The 21,136-nt window shown below is 40.4% G+C and overlaps 1 protein-coding gene and 1 long non-coding RNA gene across 7 annotated transcripts in view; one reads left to right on the forward strand and one right to left on the reverse strand.

Annotated features, from left to right (window-relative positions):
* NTNG1 (netrin G1) overlaps nt 1–21,136 on the reverse strand; it is a 334,904-nt gene that overhangs the window by 61,035 nt on the left and 252,733 nt on the right. For 2 of the 4 annotated variants that reach the window (XM_003784094.3, XM_023509791.1), the window contains 2 exons: nt 17,366–17,392; nt 7,025–7,090 (listed from right to left, as the gene is read on the reverse strand). In XM_003784094.3, the coding sequence (XP_003784142.1) occupies nt 7,025–7,090; nt 17,366–17,392 (93 nt within the window). The remainder of the gene's footprint in view (nt 1–7,024; nt 7,091–17,365; nt 17,393–21,136) is intronic. The other 2 variants (XM_023509790.1, XM_003784092.2) reach the window with 1 other exon arrangement.
* LOC111723288 overlaps nt 1–21,136 on the forward strand; it is a 49,842-nt gene that overhangs the window by 13,433 nt on the left and 15,273 nt on the right. For 2 of the 3 annotated variants that reach the window (XR_002771864.1, XR_002771862.1), the window contains 3 exons: nt 7,892–7,986; nt 8,125–8,223; nt 13,615–18,873. This is a non-coding gene — a long non-coding RNA (uncharacterized LOC111723288). Of the gene's footprint in view, nt 1–7,891; nt 7,987–8,124; nt 8,224–13,614; nt 18,874–21,136 lie in introns of those variants that run through there. The other variant, XR_002771863.1, reaches the window with a different exon arrangement.

Here is a 21,136-nt window from a genome sequence, read left to right on the forward strand (position 1 = left end):
CCACATCTCAGTAGCTACATGTGGCTGGAATTTCTCTCCCTTTTGAAATAAGCCTCACTTGCAGTTCACAACCGTAAACCTCAAGGGGTCCCCAGGGCCGCCTGGCAACCCTTTCTGAAACAGGGGCTTCTGGGCCACCACCCTATCTTTGTTCTTTCCTTCTCCCATCATTGAGTTATTTTTTTTGCTTTTTTGCTTTTTGTCCTTATCTCCTCAAATCTCTCAGGGCTTAGATCTTGGAACTCTTTTGCAACTTTCACACATTCAAAACTGAGTTCATGGGTTACCTTCCTCTTGGCAATGCTTTTAAAATACATTCTAAACCTAATCAACTCTCACCACCCATCTCATTCTTAGTTACGGGCACCATCACCCCTCACCTGGACTATTGCTATCTTCCCAAAAATGCTCTTCTGGCTTCCACCATTGTGATAATCCTCTCTCCATAGAATGGTCAGGTGTCTCCTTCAAAAATTAAATGAGGTCCTCCTAATGGCTTCCCGTCTTACTCAGAGCCATCGCAGCTGACCTGGTCTCCTCCCTCTCCCCTCCGCAGACATTCCAAACACTTCTCAGGGCCTTTGTGTGTTTTGTTGCCTCTGTCTGGAATACCCCCAGGCATCTCCAGTACTTGCATCCTCATTTCTTTTTTTTTAGGTCTTTGCTCAAAGAAAATTCTTGACCAGGCTCTCTCCCACACCCCCTAATCCCCCAATTTCCTAATCCTATTTAACATTTTTTCCATAGAATTTATAATACCCCAAAAGTTCATTTACAAAAATTTTCTCCCCCCATACCCTGAGTGCAAAGACACCAGTGAAGACCGAGCCTATTCTATCCACAGTTGTAGTCACAGCCAATCATCCCCTGGCACATAAAAGCACCGAAAAAAATGTCACCAAATGAATGAATAATGATCCTCAGGCACCTTCCCCTGGGAGACCGAGGACGACAGAGAAAAGTTATGTTTAAATTCATTCCTACATCACTGAAATCCCCTAGGGGAGTCTGGCTATACCCTTAGACTAAAGAGTTTAGGAAAACCGCAGTCCCACAACAAGTTTTAACTGAGTTAAAGATTATTATAGCTAAGAATTGACTATGTGTATGCACAGATTAGTTTAGGCAGGAAAAAAAATCTGAAAATTTCTATGATTTTACATACTTTTTAATCTCAAAGTGCATCTCAGACAAGTTTTATTACTATTATGTAAGCAAAGCTAAAGGGGTTTTCTAAAACACACACAGTGTGTCACGGCAAGCATTGGCCACACACATGTATGGAGAACCACCCCGTACCAGGCAGCATGTGTCAGGAGACTCATGGAAGGATGTCTAGTCCTGTAGAATCTAGTGTAGATTTCTCAGCTTCAGCACTGGTGATATTTTGGGCTAAATATTACTACTTTGCTGTATGGGGCTGTCCCATGCCTTGTGGGATATTTAGAGGTACTCCTAGCCTCTACCCACTAAATGCAATAGGAGCCCCCAAACTGTGACAACTCAAAGTGTCTCCAGACATTGCCAAATGTTCCCTGGGGGTGACCCCCCCATTAAGTACTATTGGTATCGTGGTCTAGTGGAATGATAGGAAAAACCAAATATATATACATTAAACACACCGAGATATATATAAATTATTATCATAATTGCCTTACATGATGTGTCATATATGTGCATTTATATATGTAAATTACATGTAGATATATGTAAACACACACATATACACAACACATCATATAGGACAGTTGTGATAATAAAGTATGTAGTAACTAGCCAATTAAGAGCAATAAGACGAGAAGTGTCTTAGAAGGGGACAGTTCAAAGTTGACCTTCAAGATCAAGAAAGACCCAAAGCTCTTCTAAGGCTTAAAAGATTTCTATTGACTGACACTGGTTGAGGAAGACCTGGGTAGGTAAGAGTTACAGGAAACCACGGTAGGAAACAGAGAACGAAAGAAAAAGAATGTTACTAAAAGGAGGGGATTAAATTCCCGGTGTGTGTCTTCTCTCTTATTGCTGCCCACGCTGCCTGTGATTACAATATTACATTCTCTACATTAGTATATCATAAAATACTCTGAAGGTGGCAGAGGTAGATTTTCTTTTCCCAAACAAGGAAAGCTTGTTCAGATCTAAAGCAGATGAAAATTCATCTTAGTCCTTCACAAGGAAAGACCATGGGGTCAAGTTTTGGGCAAACTGTGAAGGGATGAGAGCCCTGAAGAGCATCTTCCTTTCCCTCCATTAAACAGAGTGATGCCTCCTCTGGGGCTGGCAGAGCGTTCCCTGGATGGGAAGGAAGAGGCTGCAGCATTGTCCTGGCCTTTGCCTCGCCCTCCAGTCTGACTTGCATCTTTATGTGGCCGAGGTTCTCCCATACACGCCACCTGATGACCACTTGGATTTTCCCAGGATAAGTCTAGGAAAGCTTCTTCCTGCCTCGAGGAATATACCTGGACCTCACTAGTGCTGTGTCCTTTAGAAACCCGACATTCACGATTTAGCATCAAATTCCAGGTCAGAAGGCCCTTCTGTATCCACTGTGCTATACGTGACATGAGAGTTGGATTCGGTCTTTTTTGCTCCTTTCTCCTTCACCTCCCCAGTTTCTTCCTACAAGGTGTCCCTGGTGTCCCTGGTGTACCTACTGTCACTTCAGTGTGACCTGCAGGACACAGCGGGTGCCCAAATTGGCCTGTTACCCTCTGAACCCGAGGCTGCTCTGTTTCTAAAGAGATTATTTCCCCCAAATTTCAAATCCATCTGGATTCCCCTCTACAGGGCCCCCCATCAATGTCCCATCACTGAAAGCACACGGGGAGGGAAATTTAACTTTAAGACACGGTTTTCGTACTGCCAGTTTCCCTTTCCACATCTCCTGACCCGTGTCCTCCTCTCCGCTGGGTACCACAGGACAAAGTCAACAAGCTAGACAGTCACTTGACTAAATTCAATAGGAAGCAGAGAAGCTATTCAGTTTCACCAAAGATCACTCACTGTCACCAAGTTGGCGATTTTCACCAAGTGGGTAAGTTAAGATTTTATTAGTAAGTCTATTCCTTTGTAAGACTGATTTCATGAAAAAAAAAAAAAAAAGAAAATCAAAATAAAACCAAAAAGCAACATATGCCCAACAGTCAAGGGTGGAAAACAAGACACACCTGTTATACAGGACATTTAAAGGAAAATGGTGAAATAAAAACAGAAGTCTTTATGTTTCCTGAAAAATCTTCATTCTGTGAATGACAGATGCTAGCTGGAATGGGCCATTCATGAGTCATGGCTGAGCTACTGCTCACTTTCATTTAAAGAAAGTCATATAACTGTTATGTTCACATCATAAGCAACGCTTAACCCAGGCCAGATCTTCACTGGTATTTTTAAAATGTATTTAAGATAATGTTTGAAGTATCAATTCCAAGGTGTTGCATTTGTCATGAAGTAAATTGGGTACCACATATAGAACCTGCCATTCTGGTCTCAGAAAAGCATCCTTGAATCTCACTCTCAGTGGGTTTCTCTCCTTTCCAAAGAGTATCTACATTAGCGCTCTAGCATTCATGGTCTAAACAGGACCCTCGACTGTTGTAATTCTTATTCACACGTTAATCTTTCAGAAAACAAAGGTTGTGGCATTTTTTTTTTTTAATTGCGGTGAATTTCTGAGTGAAGCATTTTCTTTTTCCTCATGGATGACATTCTTGGCACTATTTCGATGCACGATTGGTATCATCAACATGCCTCACCAATAAGCTGATGGGTACACTTCACAGATATTCCAGATTCATACAGTGCAAAGTTTCACAACACAGAACACCATGAAATCACTGTATGAATCCAAGAATTCCTACCTCTCTTGTGGTTTGCAACTTGAACAGAAGAAACTGTTGACAAAGCTAATTTGGGAGCAACTGGATAGGTTTAAAAGAATGAACAGCAAATTAGAAACAATCGTGAAACGTTCAAACTGTAATCACTTATAACCAACCCTCTCCACAAGTCGCCCTCCAGGAAGAGACCGTTTGTATCTGTTGCTTTGGGGAGTTTGTTACAAAGGAGGGCTTGTATCGGGCTGAGAATGGTTCAGCATTGTCAGTAAGAAAGTTCAGAATTTTGACAATCAGAGGCAAAGAGAATTACCACTGGAATCCAGAATCCAGTAACGCAAGGATTGTTCCCCAAACTATGGCTTTGAGGATCCTTGACTATCCCTCTTTTAAAATAGTAGTGGTGCCATCGAGTTCATTACCAATATCATGGCCTTAATTCGCCATGTCCTTCTGTCTGTGTCTCCACAAACGACTCTTAAACCAGTTAGACTATTTTTGTTGAGCTGATTAGACATCCTAGAACTTAGTCACAATGGTCAACCACTCAGCAGTGTGTGGGTCTCAGTCTCAGAGCCACCTTTAAAAACTCTGGTCTTCTCAGCATTTATTACCTTTATGGTCATATCGGTTTGCTAATGGCAGTGTTGTCCAGCTCGCCTGCCATTTCTTTTCTAATTATTCATCAAGAGTTGCTTGTGAAAATAGCAAAACCAGAATAGAGCCTGATCTTCTTTGCAGATGGTGAGAAGATAAATTATAGTTGCAGGGAACTGACCTCAGCTACAAAGTGTACCTTTCGATAAAATTTCAGGTTCAAGCACTTTCTTCAAGCGTGCTGTTTCTCAAATAGATTTGTTTGAATTCATTATTCACGTTCTTAAAAACGGCAATAATATTACCTAAAGATATTTCTGCAAGCTTTTTGTCCTGTGACAGTCACAGAAAACATAACAAAATAATTAAATGGGTCTATTTCAGGCTTTGAACAATGCATAATCTTGTTCAGCTGAAAACTCACTGGGAGAAGTGTTAAGTCTTAGATCCTGTTTGGTATAATTTGTTGAGCTATGAAATTCAATGGCAAACAGTGACTGACATTTCACTGAAAGTGCTGTCATTGAACTTGCCAGGGAATAACGCCACGGAACCTCCCCTGAATCCTCATAGAATTATACTAATAGGGGGAGCTTGATCCGTATTTTTTTCTTCCACATACGTATGCAGAACCTTGAAAAAAATTCATTTGGAGCAGATGATTAAGATAATTCTATTTGCTAGTAATATATGTATCTAGGACAGTCTCGATTTCAGCACTCGGATCAAGGGCTGAAAACGCAGCCCTTCCAATCTGACTCCTCAACAAATTGCTAATATATTTTGTTTTGCTCAGCAGCTATTTCCTGGTTCCTCCTTTTCCTCATTTCCTCCTCCATCTGTATTCATTAGAGTTTAAAAGGAACATCCTGTATATAACTAAGGGAGGTGGAAGCCGAAGATGTGCCTTTTTTTTTTTTTTTTGGAGAAGGAAGAGAAAAGAATACAATTCTATATTAAAATATATCCCTATTTTTGCATGACGATATATATACATTACATATATATATGCTAGATGTTAATGTGAATTTAACCTTATACTGCAGCTTACAAAGCTTATTGCCCAGTTTTTAAAAGTTCCATTTCTTCCTGTGCAATCACAATGCTGTCTGTCAGTTTTTCTTTCTTTCTTTCTTTCTTTCTTTTTTTTTGACATTATAAGTCAGAAAATAATTACTGCTCTAAGGACAGAGGAAAGAAATCAGATTTTTCTTAATGTTGGTAGGCATGCACATTATTTGAAAAGGAGGTAAAGGGGGAAAGTCTCAGCAAAGAAAATTTACTGTAATAAGGAAGAGAGAGAAAGAAGGAAGAGGAGAGAGAAGAAGAGAGAGCATGCGAGAAAGAGAGAGAGACAGAGAGACAGGAAGGAGAGGGAGGGAGAGAGAAACAGAGAGAGACAGAGGGAAGAGACGAAGAGAGGAAGGAGAGGGAGAGAGAGAGACAAGAAGGAGAGGGAGAGAGAGGGGGACAGAGAGAGACAGAGAAAAAGAGAGAAAGAGAGGAAGGAGAGGGAGAGAGACAGAGACAGAGAGAGAGAGGGAAAGAGAGGAAGGAGAGGGAGAGACAGAGAGAAAGAGAGGAAGGAGAGGGAGAGACAGAGAGAGACAGGAAGGAGAGGGAGAGAGAAAGGGACAGAGAGAGACAGAGAAAAAGAGAGAAAGAGAGGAAGGAGAGGGAGAGAGACAGAGACAGAGAGAGACAGAGGGAAAGAGAGGAAGGAGAGGGAGAGACGGAGAGAAAGAGAGGAAGGAGAGGAAGGGAGAGACACACACAGAGGGACAGAGAGATAGAGCAAAAAAGAGAGAAGACAGAGAGAAAGAGACGAGGGAGAGAGAGAGACAGAGAGAGACACAGAGAAAGAGAAACAGAGAGAGAGAGAGAGAGAAGACAGAGAGAGAGGCGGGGGAGAGAGAGACAGAGAGACACAGAGAAAGAAAAACAGAGAGAGACAGAGAGAGTGATAGAGAAAGAGAGAGGAGGGGGAGAGAGAGAGACAGAGGAAGAGACAGAGAAAGAGAGAAGAGGGAGAGAGAGAGACAGAGACACACAGAGAGAGAATCAGAGAGAAAGAGAGAGTTAGAGAGAGAGACAGGGAGACACAGAGTAAGGGAGGGAGAGAGGGAGAGAAGGCTTCAGGTTTTTGCACATTAATATGGATCAACAGTAAGAGAACCAAGATCTGTTGGGTGTCACGGGGCTCCTCTCTGTCTCTTCCCGGACCTTTCACACAACTGAGGTGGTTGTTGGCTTGTTTAAGAAAAGTTAGAAGGAGACATTGAAAGGACTCCCACGCCACTCACAAGTTTTTAAGGCTTATTTATACTCCACACTGTGATGACAACAGAACTTTAGGCTTCCCTTGGGACTCACTGATATTCAGTGTAAATCTTATAACTGCTACACCATCTAATTCCCCCTCCATCCTTCACGCTAATCTTTCTGGGATGCTCTTCATATTAGAAAAAAGATTCGATTCTTTCAGAGACATGGCATTCATGATAATGCTCTTATTTAGTGCAAAAAAAAAATGACATATAGGATTTTCCCCCAAACACGTGGGATTTTATATCAGTAGGAATTTTACGTGCTCCTACCTTGTTTTGGGTTAGAACCCTCAAGGGAAGAAATATTCGGCCATATCCTATTAAACTTTGGAGGAGCTGCATGCATCAGGAAAAATCAGGGTATGTTATTTTCAGCTATCATGTCATTTGGTCTAAACAGAAAATTATATGGACAAAGACACAAACCACACATCTGCTCTTTAACTTGGCTGTGATGCAAACAAAACATGACTCCACACCGAACAAGAGCAAGCAATTGATGATTCCCAAAACATTGAATGCACATTAAATATATAGCTACTTCCCTAACCGAGCCACACATTTACTTTTGAAATAAGGTAGAATCTTTTTGCACAAAAAATCAAATAGGGACGTCAGCTATCCAAACCATTATGGAAAGCTGGTGCCTGTAACTAGAAGATAACACTAAAGAAATAATGTCTCACTTGAGGATTCCATTCTCTTCAATTTATATTTACAGATATGAACTGGCTGCATTCGTCTTTCCTGAGAGATTCTTTGGGGGTACGCTTTAAGTGTGAGCCATTATCTCTGAAAAGATGTGGATCTATTTCCTAGTTTTATATGTGCAATTTCTCAGAGAGGGAAAGAGGGATTGCTGGTCGTTCTGGCTTACACAGAATAGTGGAAGGTGCTTCCAAAGGTGCCTGAGGTTTGTATGGATGGGTGTGTATATGTTTTCATGATGCTTAAGACGTCTTTCTAGAGTTATGGTTTCTAATCCTGAAATAATCAAAAGCATTCATTTTCAGAATTGATATCATTTCTCTCTTGGATCTACAAATAAAACAAAACAAAACAAAACAAAACAAACCTATGGAAGGCTGGAGAATAGCCAGGCTTAGGATTTGATGCTTTAAAATTATTTTCGTTAAGGTACATGGGCCATGACCGTGAAAGCAGCTATTTCGTCGAGTTCAGCTCAAACCCCATCTCTTGTCTTGGCCTTTGGGACCACTCAAGTCTACCAGGTCGGTTCTTGCCCCTGAACTCCTGTAGCACGTTACCTCTGGTGTTCTTAATTTCTCTCCCTCTGATATGTGGACAGGTGGAAGTTTTAATATTGCCAGTTAAAATTTTATAGGTCTATCTCTCTTCTTCCTAATTAGGTTGGATCTCTTTGAGGAAGGGCAAAACCTTGCAAAGGGCTTCCGTAAATATCTGATAATTGAGAAATTGATGTCAAGTGGATTGGCTGCTGTAAACAGGTATTATCAGATTGTTTCTTCCATAATTAGATTACAGCACATAACATTCTTGCAAGACATGGGACTTTCGTGATAATTTCTGTTTTTAAATATTTGTTAGAAAAACTGACCTCATAGACCTAACAGAGATGTTGCTGTTTCTCTCTGCTGTAATACGTATGCACAAAAGCAAAGGAAATCTCAATATTGATATAACTATATCAAAATTTATGAATGAAAAAAGAACGCAGTAGGCTTCTACAACGGTATCCAGGTGTTACTAAACAAATAAATATTTGGTAACACGTAGGCAAAATATGCAAATTATTGACTGAATGTAGGTTTTCACTTAAGCATTTTAATGAGGGGTAGATGTCCAATTAATAGAACAGGCGTACTTGATCTGTGATGATCAGCTTTGAAAAACTATAAATTTGCATTTGGAGGAATTAATATCTGTATTCCTAGACTTGTTTATTTAAAAAGATTCCAAATTTTTGGTATGGTTATACTTTAAAATATACTTGCATGTATTCTCAGCATCAAATTAAGACAATCTTAGTTTGGTGAATAATAGTTCTCTCCATCTTTTTCTGTTGTAGATCATGAGTGGGGGTGGGATGTTTGTAAGTTTCATGTTAAGTATTTAGTGATTTGTTTTGTCTGAAGACATGAAAGCAATAACATGATTTATTATTTTGTCATTAACCTTTGCCAGGAAATTTAAGCAATGTAAATATTTTACATAAAATCAATTTGGAAATGAGTTCTGAAAATTACCTGCATAAATTAAACTTTAGTCCATATTCCAATATATTAAATACATGTTTATTCCCATATTTTAGTCTAGCTTATTTCTTAGTGTTTTATGATTTTTTCCCCCAGGATGCTGGGGTTTCGGTTTAAGGATATTCTTATAGGTATTAAAATATTAATGTAGGTCATTCTAGTTTTGAATTGCTAAGACTACTTGACCTGTATGGACTTCTCAAGATAGGCACCTCAGTAACAATCTGTTCCCTAACTAGAACACAATTTTCTCCTGTATTCAGATACAGGAGATACAGCTATCCTGAAACAGTTTCTTGGGCAGAAAAAGCCCTTATTTTTGCCTGGGAATATAATCAGACATTTTTTCAAATAATTTTTATTATGTAGGATTTCTTAACTTTCCTGTACAATTAAAACTCAGAACCTACACCAGTCATCATGTGGAAATCCTGATCTAATCTATACATGTCTCTGATGGCTCAGAATTTTATGTTCTGTGTGTTTTTTTTTAGGACAAAAAATGTCTTGAAAAAATGACTATTAATATTTGTATCTCCAAACTCCTATAGTGGGTTACTCTCTGCACTTACATATTTTAATAATTGGCCATCATGAGATTTTTAATTTAATATTTCACATTAATTAAAAGAAATTTTTTTATAATTACAAGGCCAAGTAAGAAAACAAAATTAGCCAATTACTCTCAGATTACTATTTTAACTCTGAGATCTTGATGTGTAGTAAATATTCAACAAATGTTACTAAGAAATGTTTAATTCCCAGAAGTAATTTAGGCACATTGGAAACGATATTAATAGTATAACTGAGGCGGATTCTATCTTATCATATCCAATTCTAATGAAAGTCTTTGCATAATATGAAGCTTCTGAAAATTCTTAGCCAGTGGGGCCCTTGTTTCAAGTAATTATGAATTGGAAACAGAAAAAAAAAGAAGTATGTCAAAAGTATTTGTATTGCCTCTTTGGGTGAACTGTTGCAAAATTTATTAATTTCCTTATTTTCACAGATGAACTAGGGAGAATCTTTGGGTCAACATGAAGGTCTCAGAGTGGTAGTTAACTACAGACCAAGGGACCTGGAGTCAGAAGGGAAGTCTGGTCCCAGCTCTGCCCGGGAGGAGTGGTCTGGCTGTTAATTTCTCTGGATTCCTGTTTCCTTCTATAAGATATAGATACTGGATAACAGATCTTTATGGTTATTCTCAGCTGTCAAGTTCTATCATTACGGGTTCTTTTTCATGGCCTGGCAGCATCACAGTCAAGTTCAGGGAAATATGAAGCCTGTTAGATGAGGCCCTTTGGGGAATCTGGGGGATCAAGAGTTCCCTGAAAGATGGGGAAATTATTGTTGTGTTCTTTGACTATGGATCTTTCAATTGCTTCAGTGAAACCCAAATTGAAGTTGAGAAATTATTATCAAAGTGAGCGGAGGGATCACCACGTGCTCATAGGTGGCTAATCATTTAGGGACACTCTTTCATAAAAATCACTTCTTCTGAAGGGCCCTGGTTCCACACATGTGGAATTTGCCTTGACTAGACTCCAAAGACTGTGTATGGTATGGAGACTACAGTCACATACCCCACAATTTCTTCCTTTAAAAATAAAGAAATTATCTGACATGCCCATCAGAAGCTATTTTGAATTTTCAAGTTACATCTATGGGAAGCTGAGGAAATATCTATTTAGGTGGGATTTATTTAAGATACAGCGTATAAGATAGTTTAGATACGGAAATGGAGGTCAGGCTGGGTTGGAATCCCAATTCTACCACTTGGACAATTCTACCACCTAACCAATTATGCTAACTCGTTGTTGTCAAGACTGAATGAGCTAATATTTGCTTGGCACTATTGTGAGCATTTAATAAATATTCGCACATTCTATGTGTGGTTGCTATTGTAATAAAAATCAGAGTACTGTGGTATAAACCGTGGTTAGTGACTTAAAGTAGGGAAAATAATGTGCTCCCCCTATTTTTTTCTTGCAATGTTAGTTGTTTCCAAAGCAAGTGATTCTGATGAGTAAACACACTCGCTTCAGATATAGCTTACTTTTGCAAATAATCCAGTTCTGGGACTTATATTAATTATTAGTGTCCAGAAAGCAACAGAAATTATTTTATAACACTGTAGGCAATATTCTATTTTTAAATCTTAAAAGACATAGAATTATTAATTTCCAGTTTTCTTTTGGTTTGGAAGCACATCAGCTTAGAATATGAATCAAATATGTAGTTTTCCCAATTTTTTTTAAGAGTTCCCCAAACCTATTACATAGCAATGGAAATCTATGGAATGAGTAAAAGTGGATTCAGTTATAAAAAATGAGGCTCTGGGATAAAAGTAGTTTTCTGTTCTGTGCCCCAGGGAACACTATCTGAGCTGTGAGTTGGAGACAACTCCATCAGCATTGCCAACCCTGGCCACCCAGTGCTGAGGCCATAGGGAATCATATGGAGAACCAAACCTGAAGCAGAGAGCTAAAGACTTTGTATTTACACCAAGAAAGCTATGGAGCTAGGGTCACTTTAGAATACCAAGTTGTCTTCTGTGACACAGGGTGTTCACCAAGCACGAACTGCAGGCAGCTTTCAAGTCACTTTGTGGGCACTGTTTAAGGATGGAGTACAAGGTGACCATGCTTTCCCATCAAAAGGCAAGTTGACTGACTTTATTCTCATATAGTCTACTGTGTACCATCTCATACCTCAGTTATTTAACAAATGAGGAGGTGAAATCTAATGTCACAGCAGAACGGGAAAGAGTTGTCATTTGGAAATTGGACATGGAGCTGTGGTCCTGCCTCAGCTATTGTCCAGATGCTTTAAACACATTTATTGAAGGCTTAGATGCCTTATCTGTAAAATGAGGATGTTGGATGAGTTGTGATGCAAGTTTCCAAACAACGTGATTTTCTTGCGTTTACGTGATTTTTTGAAGCTAAAATATGGCACCTTGTGAGAAACAGGGTGTTACCACGCTATGGAGGGCCATTGCTGAGAGCACGTGAGGGAGCCCTCATTACATAGCCTTCTTCTGGGGCATATGAAAAGAACATCAGGTGGAGAAAAAAAATCACAAGATCCTTTTGGGTTTATGCAGTCACTGCTGTTGTCCCTCAGGAAATAGGGAAATAGCATTATTAATGCCAAGAACGGAATCTACAGGAAGCTCTAAAGCTTTCCGGGAGAAAACCCCAGAGCCTCAGAGGTAATCTTACCATCGTCACAGCTAGCTGCCTACTCTGAGAAACACATTATTAAACCGGTGGGGAAGGTACAGTTTAATGTGACAGTGACAGGACTCCTCTTCTGATGGCACACAGAATTGTTTTGCTATCAGCAATTATCTCAATAAAGAAAAAATTCGGTCTGTCGTTGCAAAATAAGTATAAGCATATTTCACAATTTGCTAATTTCATGAACTGTTTCATGTTCTACAACACACACGATATCTACATGCTTCTCGTCTACCTCAATGTATATTTCCTCAAGAGAAATGGATTAATTCAAGACTCAACTGGTTTCTAAGGCACAGTGTCATGGATTGGAAAGAGCTGTGGGTATAAGTTAATAAATCTAGAACTTTTCTCATCTCTTGGTATGATGTTATGAGCATAGCCCTTGGAGTCAGATAGGCATCCCTGCCTATGTTAAATGGGGCAAGTCACATGGCCACTCTGAGCCTCAGACCCACCATTTGTAAAATAGAAGTGTAGACACAGGGGAACGTCTCCCTACCATTTCAAGCAAAAAGCTCTGCCTGACTTTTCGCAGGCAGTGGAGTGGCTAGGTGGACAACTGTCCAAGAAGACTTCACTTGATCCCTACACCTATGAAGTGACCATTATTGTGTGAGGATTCACAATGAACATGTTTGAAGTTTTATCATGTGACCTTTCGGAGATACGGACAAATCTTTGTTGAAGCTAGGAATTTACTAACCCCGCAGAGATGACTAACAAAGGCAGAGATATCAGCTCACACTTAAAGAGTGCTTTGGCATTCTAAATTTACCTGGGGAAAGGGTAATGCATAATGCATTAATTTGCTCAAGGTGGGCAACTATTGTCCATAAAGATTGGTAAAAATCTTATTTTTGTTTTTTTTCTTTTATTGAATAGGAGATCCTTTCCCTTTCCTCCATTGGAATATTTGATTTTTAAATTCAGGATTAAAGAGGCAGCTATGTCCTAATGCTCATTCAACTTTAGGATAACCACATGCTTTCATGAATGTGAAATGCTAGTTACACACATATGAAATGGTTCTGTGATAAGGATACGGGGTATGCAACATAACCATGCCCAGGGCATTTCACCTGGGACCTTAGCTTTCCTTCTAGAACATCAGCAAACAGCTCAAAATCCAAGTAGCACACCATGCAATTTGCCATGTTGCTACACTAGCCTGATAATTTTTCTTTCCCTCATTATATAAAACCTAATTAGTTAAAGGGCAATTCAAATGAAAGTTTTATTTGGGGGATTTAGAAGTATTAAAGCAAAGGGGAAAAAAATCCCCAAACAAACACTGGAGCTCTCTGGATAGCATGAACATGATTATTAATAACCCTTGGGTGGCAAAATGATTAACCTTGTTATTTTCCTCACGATCCAGGTTTCTACAATAAATTGGTACTGCACAAAAATATTTGGATGCTGTCTGGAAAACAACTTTTACAAGGTCTCCAACCGGCTTCCAATGTTTTCAAGTATGAAAACATCGCTAGGCTTTCACAACAGGCTGATGGATCCCTGCAGGTAACATTTCTCTTGTTTAAAAGTCCTGCCAATTAAATCAAATTAGAGATGAATTTTTACCTCTGTGATGAAGGAAATGCTCATTATAAGAGAAAACAAGAAAATGGGATATTTCCCTTGAGTGAAATGTTGTTTTAAATTGGATAAGTTGGGAGTTAGGGACAGGGATGGCCAAACACCTCCATCAATATTCTAAAACACCTCCTTCTAAACCGTCATGCCAGTCATTTGAAAGTAATTTAAGGAAACAATCTATAGCCAGCGTAACAAAATGTTTGCATCTCTCTTTTCTTTTGATGGTATTCTAAGCAATATTTCTATGTATTTAAAAACTCCAAGGTTTTTGAAGGTATCTTTCTTGATGTCATCTCTTGTTTGGGGGCCACCTTTTAACCTCTAAGCGGTCTGTCTTCTGCTTTTGTAGGAAGTGATAAACACCCACGCAGATCTATTTGCACATTAGGACAGTCCTTGCTGGTCTAGTTATGCTCTTTATATGTGTGATATACTGTTTTACATAATTTGTGAAATTATTTGCTTTCCGGGACCAGAGATCAGTCATATATGTTAGAAGGTAATGACCAGTTTATCGACTTTAACAAAAAACGCCCACACCAAGTCGACTGTTAATTTGGCTCATCACCATCGACAAATGTTCCCTTGAACAAAATCGTGACTGTTTCCTTGTAACTGCATCATACATTTGATGAAATAATGGAATCGGAATGAATTCCTACCACATCAGATAAAGTAAAATCATAGATCATAAGGCTCAAATGGCTACAGATTTATTTTGGGATTCATTAATTGCTGACAGTACCACCAGCATTTTCTCAGCCATGGCCAAAGCACATCAAAATGACGAATTTTTAACTTGAGTACCCTTGGGATGACTGGGAAACCTCTTTCTGTATAGATAGACAACAGCAGCTACAAATGACCTTAATGGAAAATTTGTTTCAACAACGTTTTTAGCAGATGATCAGAAAGGATGAGCACAGTGTACAAGCATTTGAACCTCAGTACAGGCATGGACATTTGGAGATCTCTCCTGAAATCGATTAGGGCTCCAAAATCTTTAGTCACTACCTATATAGCATGTGTACGTAAACTTATGGTCACATACGTCAATAATTTATATTGGTGGTATACATTATTCTCCTTGAGATAATGCATTGATGATCAGAATCTCATCGGTGTTACATCTGCTATAATGGTATCTTCCTATATAGTCATGGAATTATATTCATTCATTCCTTCTTTGGGGTAATGGAAGAAGCCCCGGCAAACACCCAAACTTAGTTAAAAATCCAAGCAGCCTCTTCTTTGATGGATTGCACCTTGAAAACCCCATTCCTCTGCCCTCTAGAACAGGCAGTGAGTCCTCTGCGTGTGAATTCTTGCCCCTTGGAGAGGAGAGGAATCCACCGGAGCACACAACAAGCACCTTTTAAGTCCACAAAGAAGGAAATTGTGAATGCCATTAAAGCAGTCTAGGAGATACAACCACGCTGGATGGTTTTATTGTAAATCCCTTTACCTTAAAAGCCATGCAGTAGGTAAGCTAGTCTCGGGTGATGTTGGGTGACCCCTGGAAGCTCTTACTCCTGCTTGCTGGAAATCTGAGAAAACGCCCTTTGCACTCCAAGCAGAATAGCCAGAGGCAGACTAGAGATAAGTTACAAGCTCTCGCTTTTAGTCAGAGGGGTTTTGTTAGGTATTAGAAGTTAAATTTTCCTAGGTTCCTGATCATAGAGGTTGATACATTTTCCAAAGGCACAACAAAGCATCCTTTCAGGTCACCACTGATTTGAAAATAAAACAAAGCCAAAACAAGCCAGAATTTCCTGATTCGGTGTGTAAAAGGTCAACATCTGCTGATGCTCAGAGATGGGGGATGTGGCGGAGGCGGCTGGATGGGATGTGGGGTGAGCAGGACAGTCAGAGGGTCCATGCAACACACGACGGACACTCCCAACAGAAAGACACCCCAGCGCCAAAGAACTACTTTTCCATCCATCCATTTCTGAAACTTGTGACGGGCCAGACCACTAGAGCAGGCTCAATAACTTGTCTCGGCTTCCCTGCCTTTGGTTCCCGGTTGCTCTAAAACGCAGGTGCAAATGCGGTTGTCAAGGCCTGAAAGGAGCACCTCGTGGCGTGTGTACTCTGATAGGCCAATGCCAAGGCGGGAACGAAAGCAGAAAAATCAGACTATTCGAGCTCAGCGTTCCCATCTGCAAGTGTGTATCACTGATAATGTTTCAACAAGACGCTGTAGCACCAGGCTGGGATCTAAATGGACGTGAACACTGTTTCTACGTGCAGAGTAGCAGATGTTCACGGCACTGACCACATCGAGTTGTTAACAATCGGCATCCAGGCCTATTCCCCAGCTTAAGTCAACTGGGTGGATTTATACATTGAAGGACCTGACTGTGCATTTATAAGAAGTAGGAAGTTGTTTTATCCGAATTATCGGAATACCGCGTTTTAGATGGATGCTGGGTATCGTAATTCTTCAACTGCTGCTATTTATACTGCGATCACCCTGCTTGGCACAGCACTACCGTGCGAGCCTGTGAGGGATGACACCACAGTGAAAACGCCTCCCTTACAGTGCATTATCTTGGCTTCCTCGGGACTTTATTTCGAATCAGTTATTCAGCTTTTGTTACCAGGTTTTAGCCATCGGAGATAAAGGGTACAATATATAAAAACATGCACAATTCTGTTCTGAAAAGATACTTTCTGCCGAGCATTTCAGGGTTGGTGCGAGGGTATCATTGCTCTGCGTGCACAGGGACAGACAGCCTGGTTCTCCCACTGAGGCTGGGAGAACATTCTTTGAGGTGAGATGGAGACGTGTTCCTCAGAGGCTTGGAGGGGGATTTCTCTTTAATTGCTTCGATTTCTAGCAGGATCTTCTAGCACTCTGAATCCTAAATTCTGCATGTATTTTTTTATACCCCTTCTCTACCAAACTTAAACCTTAGTAGTCAAGGAGACACGACTCATGGTAATTTGGGAGGGTGAAAGGGAGGTACTGGTTCTCTTTCCCCTTTATCCCTCCAGAGACACGCGTGCTCACAAACCTGCCTCTTTCAGGCCTTTACAAAGTCTAGCGCTTAATACATTCACAAAATTCGTTTTCCCCAATCTCCTAGCCTTTCCCTTGAATTCTGATGAATATGCCCAAGGCGTTCATTCTCTGCTTTTCTAAATTACACTGGAAATCCACATCCAGTCCTAGGGAGAGAGAGAGTCCAATTTGTTTGTCGGTTACTAAGGATGGGTAAATAGGACTATTTGTATTTTTGCTAAATAGGTTACGGTTATCTAAGTAATTGCACCTCTGTCCCGGTGGCCTTCATTGGTCAAAAGGAGTCAGGAAAACATTGGCAGTGCCACCTCCACAGGAGTCTTAGGCATAAATAGCTACTTTATCTGTGCCTGTAGCATTATCTGGGCAGAAAATTAACACAAAAATGCAAGTCACAAAGAAAGCCCCCTATGACACCAGAAATGGACACTGGGAAAATAGCTCTGAGGAGCTGAGCCACAAAGCGAAGCTAGCCTACACTGGGTTTGGTGAGTGTTTTACTTACTACCGATACTGGAGATACTGGGGATACCTGGAGGGAAAGAAAACAATAAAGACAGGCTGTTAGCTGTGGGTTAGCACCCGGCATCTTCAGCATCATCTACAAATCTGAGTCATTTGACATTACTTAACACTCACGCCACTAGGAAATGGAAACAGAAAACACTCCGAATATCCAGCATGTATGGATTCAGTTTAGAAACCATTTTTCTTTCATTCTAGAACTCCTGGGCTCATCGGAGTTGAGAAGTTAACGCTTGATTTCAACAGCTGGTTCAAGAAAGCCTTGTGACGGCACCCATTTCATGCTTGCATGTGAAGTTAACATTTGCATGTGGTTCAAAACAGATATTGAGCTAGGCTTACATTCCGGGCAGAGAGTACCAAATAGACACCGTGTGGACCTCTCAAAACATACCCACACATGCAGCAGATCTTTTTAAACGTGTTGGGAAGCATGTGTGAGCTGTATTATCCGGCACTTTCTTTGATTAATTTCACAGCACCATCCTTTTTATTCCTCTTTTACTTGTCAGATATGTGGATTAAACTCCATAATAGGAACTAATTGAGCAGAATCATTCAAGAATACATTAGGTTGTTCACATCGATCATGGACAGCATTGATTTTTCAGCTTGCATTTTAATTCATAACTTGCTCTAAGGCAGTGGGACCATTTCAAAATGTGGCTGGACTTGGTGGAAATGTGAACCTGAATTTAGTCTGTACCCAGATTAAAGCTCCTAACCAAGCAATCATGGGTTGTGACCAAGGGCAGAGGCTCATGAGCTGGGATGTCTGGGTTTGCAGCTTGAGTTTAACTCCTAAGTTTCACTGATTGTGTGACCTTGGGGCCTCAGAGGCTCAGTTTCCTACCTCATGGGGTTGTTGAGAGGAGTTTGTAAACCGTAGAGTTAAAGCTCTCAGAACATTGGGTGACGGGTAGTATGTGCTGTATCTATCTTTGCTATAATGAGTTTTACTGGTGTAGCTGCCTCGTAAAGCAGCACCAGAGATTTAGACTCTTGCTAATTAAAAACCAGAGATTTATACTCTTGTCCCTAGATGAGGGTAGCACCGTGAGTGGGAGCCTGAGATGGGAATCCGGTAGACCTGAGTGGAGAGTTTTGCTTGGTTACTGAAGAGTTGGGTGATTTTAGGCAAGTCCCCCAGCTTCTGTGTATCTGCTTCCTCATCTGAAAAGGGACTGATAATATCTCCTACATAGGGCTGCTGCGGGGATTGAATGAGATAATCCATAAAAATGTCTAGCACATGGTATGCAGCCAATAATTGATAGCTTTTAATGAGCTGTTCAGACTTGTCCTCCACATCGCTGAGCTGTAAGTAAAAGGTGGCAACTGTTTCTAAGCTTCTATTTTAGTATTTATCTTTCAACAACTGCCCTCTGCTTACGTTAACTAGTCATTGTACCTTACTCAAAGATTTCTAGCCTTGTGTTCTCCAAAGCCGAGAGCTATTTTCCTACTTCTTAGTGAGGAGAAGAGAATGAAGAAATAAGGTTTGCTATGATTTTTTTTTAAAAACAGGATAGGTGTGTCCATTAATGCAGTCGTGGGGTACAATGTGCTGGTTTTATGATTTAATTAAAAAACAAGATAGGATGAAATTTTATTTTCAGGTGTTAGGTGTATTAAAAATGTCTTGATGTTAAATGCTCAGCATTTACAGTGCTTCCTCTTAATTACTGAGCACGGGTCAACCCCACGTGGAAACCTAAGTTTCTATTTCCACGTTTTAACTCTATCCGATGAACTGACTTTCCAGCCGAATGCAATTTTCGCAAAGGCCTGCTGAATTTCTGACCTGCCACTTAGGTAGAGTATCTTTGCCACAGCATGACAGTGACTTGGTACCGAATCTTTCTTATTATTTTTTTCTTTTGCAAATCCCCTGTTGAGTGAGGGACGATGGCAGCATCATAATTTTAGTATCAATGGCAGAAGCTCCAAATTTCCCCAGGATTGAAAATCCTGCTCCATTGCAAAGAACTGCTTGCCCGTTGTAATCCATCAAAGAGAATGGAAGTTAGGATGGCAGGAGGAGACTTTTCATGTGTTTCCAAACTTACACAGAGTTAGAGGGCCATGCATAATGCAAGGCAAAGTTCACCGGGTGTTTGCTAGACACGATGGAGAGCAAGCCCGCAAGACTGTTTGATGCAGTACGTAGTGTAGCTGAATTCTTCAGAAAGATGCAGAAATTTCTCCCATCCTTTGGGGATACCAGTGCAAGGGAACAATGTTCACGCTGAGTACACAAACCTCGCCAGGCAAGGCTATTATGAGATTCTGTTTTTCTCATGAAGATGTTTCCTATTACCTAACAGTGTGTGCTTAAAATGCAGATTTTTCCTGATTTTGTGGCTTACCATTTTTTGAGGTGCTGCCAGATGAATCACTTTCGATTCCACTGCTGCAGAATGGGAATTGCTTAGAAAAGATTTTTAAACTGCTCATTTGAATAGAGATTTTTGACTTTGAAAATATCTGAACACCAAGGGATGTCTGGCAGTGTATTTTCACGTGATTCTTTTTTCTTAAGGCTTCTTGTTATCATGTCCAACTACCTTGTTTGGGGGTCTCTTCCAGATGATTACATAAATTAGCAAACTCACCCCCATTCTTTAAAAAGGCTACAGGTAAGCCCAAAGAAATCCTTCAAACACTCAAGGAAATAAGGCGGGAAGCCTCAGAAATGAATTGCAACTATTCAGTTCACAAAAGGTGAGGTGACTTGGGGGTCTGGGAGAAATGAATGAATGAATTCAATTCCATTTTCCAACAGCTGCCGTGCCCAGAAGCCACGGTAATGAGAGTCAGATTGGACTCCGAAAAAAAATGTCTAGGCAATGTTTGCCGTTTTGAAACATTCCCTGGGAGGGAGCAACTATGATGTAAAGAATATTTTTACCTTTGAAACTGAGCTGGGAAGTTATTTCTTCCCTTCATTCCCCAGGTCCCTGCTGGGGGTTAGCTCTTCTCTGCTTTGTGCAGGCCTCCACGATCAATTCATCAGCTTAGTTTTTAATTGTTTTTGTGTTTCCCTGACACGCCTGAAGGTTCAAACTCTTATGTCTGGGCTCTTTGTCAGTCTCTCCTGTCCGCCTCGGACAATGCCTGATAACAGAATTGCTCCATGAATATTGGAGCAAAAATATGTTACTTGTTTCCTCGTGACTGCCATTGTGAAAATACCACTTTTGGTCAACGTATCATTTTGTCTGCTATAAAGCATTCCCCTCTGAGATCTTTCTCAGAGCGGAGGATTGCTGAATATTAATTGTGTTTTTAATCCTCATTGTTAATAACATTAAATGCCATCTTCGAACACGTCCTCCTCTCTGATAGTAATGTACAAACCCCTCTCACTGCTCTGCCTTTCATGGAACTGAGAGGCTCAGAGCTCAGCTTGATGTTCAACTGCGGAGACTACTTAGCATTTAATGTTGGGCCTATTTTCTTTCTGTGCCTTTTCTCAGATTTTCCTTTTAAACTCCTATTTTGATATGCTTATTTGTATTTGTCTTTTCTCCTATCCCGCCCAGGGGAAGGTACAGATTTTGTAGAATGTGAAGTATGCCATGTATACAAATCTGAGAGGTCTCTTCATGACAAAGAATATAATAGGGTGGTGCCTGTGGCTCAAGGAGTAGGGCGCCAGCCCCGTATACCAGGTGCCGCAAGTTCAAGCCTGGCCCCACCCCCCCCCAAAAAAACTGCAAAACAACAAAAAAAAGAATATAATATTAAA

This window comes from Otolemur garnettii, unplaced genomic scaffold (genome assembly GCF_000181295.1).
Source record: "Otolemur garnettii isolate 467f Iridium unplaced genomic scaffold, OtoGar3 scaffold00010, whole genome shotgun sequence".
Classification (NCBI taxonomy): Eukaryota; Metazoa; Chordata; class Mammalia; order Primates; family Galagidae; genus Otolemur; species Otolemur garnettii.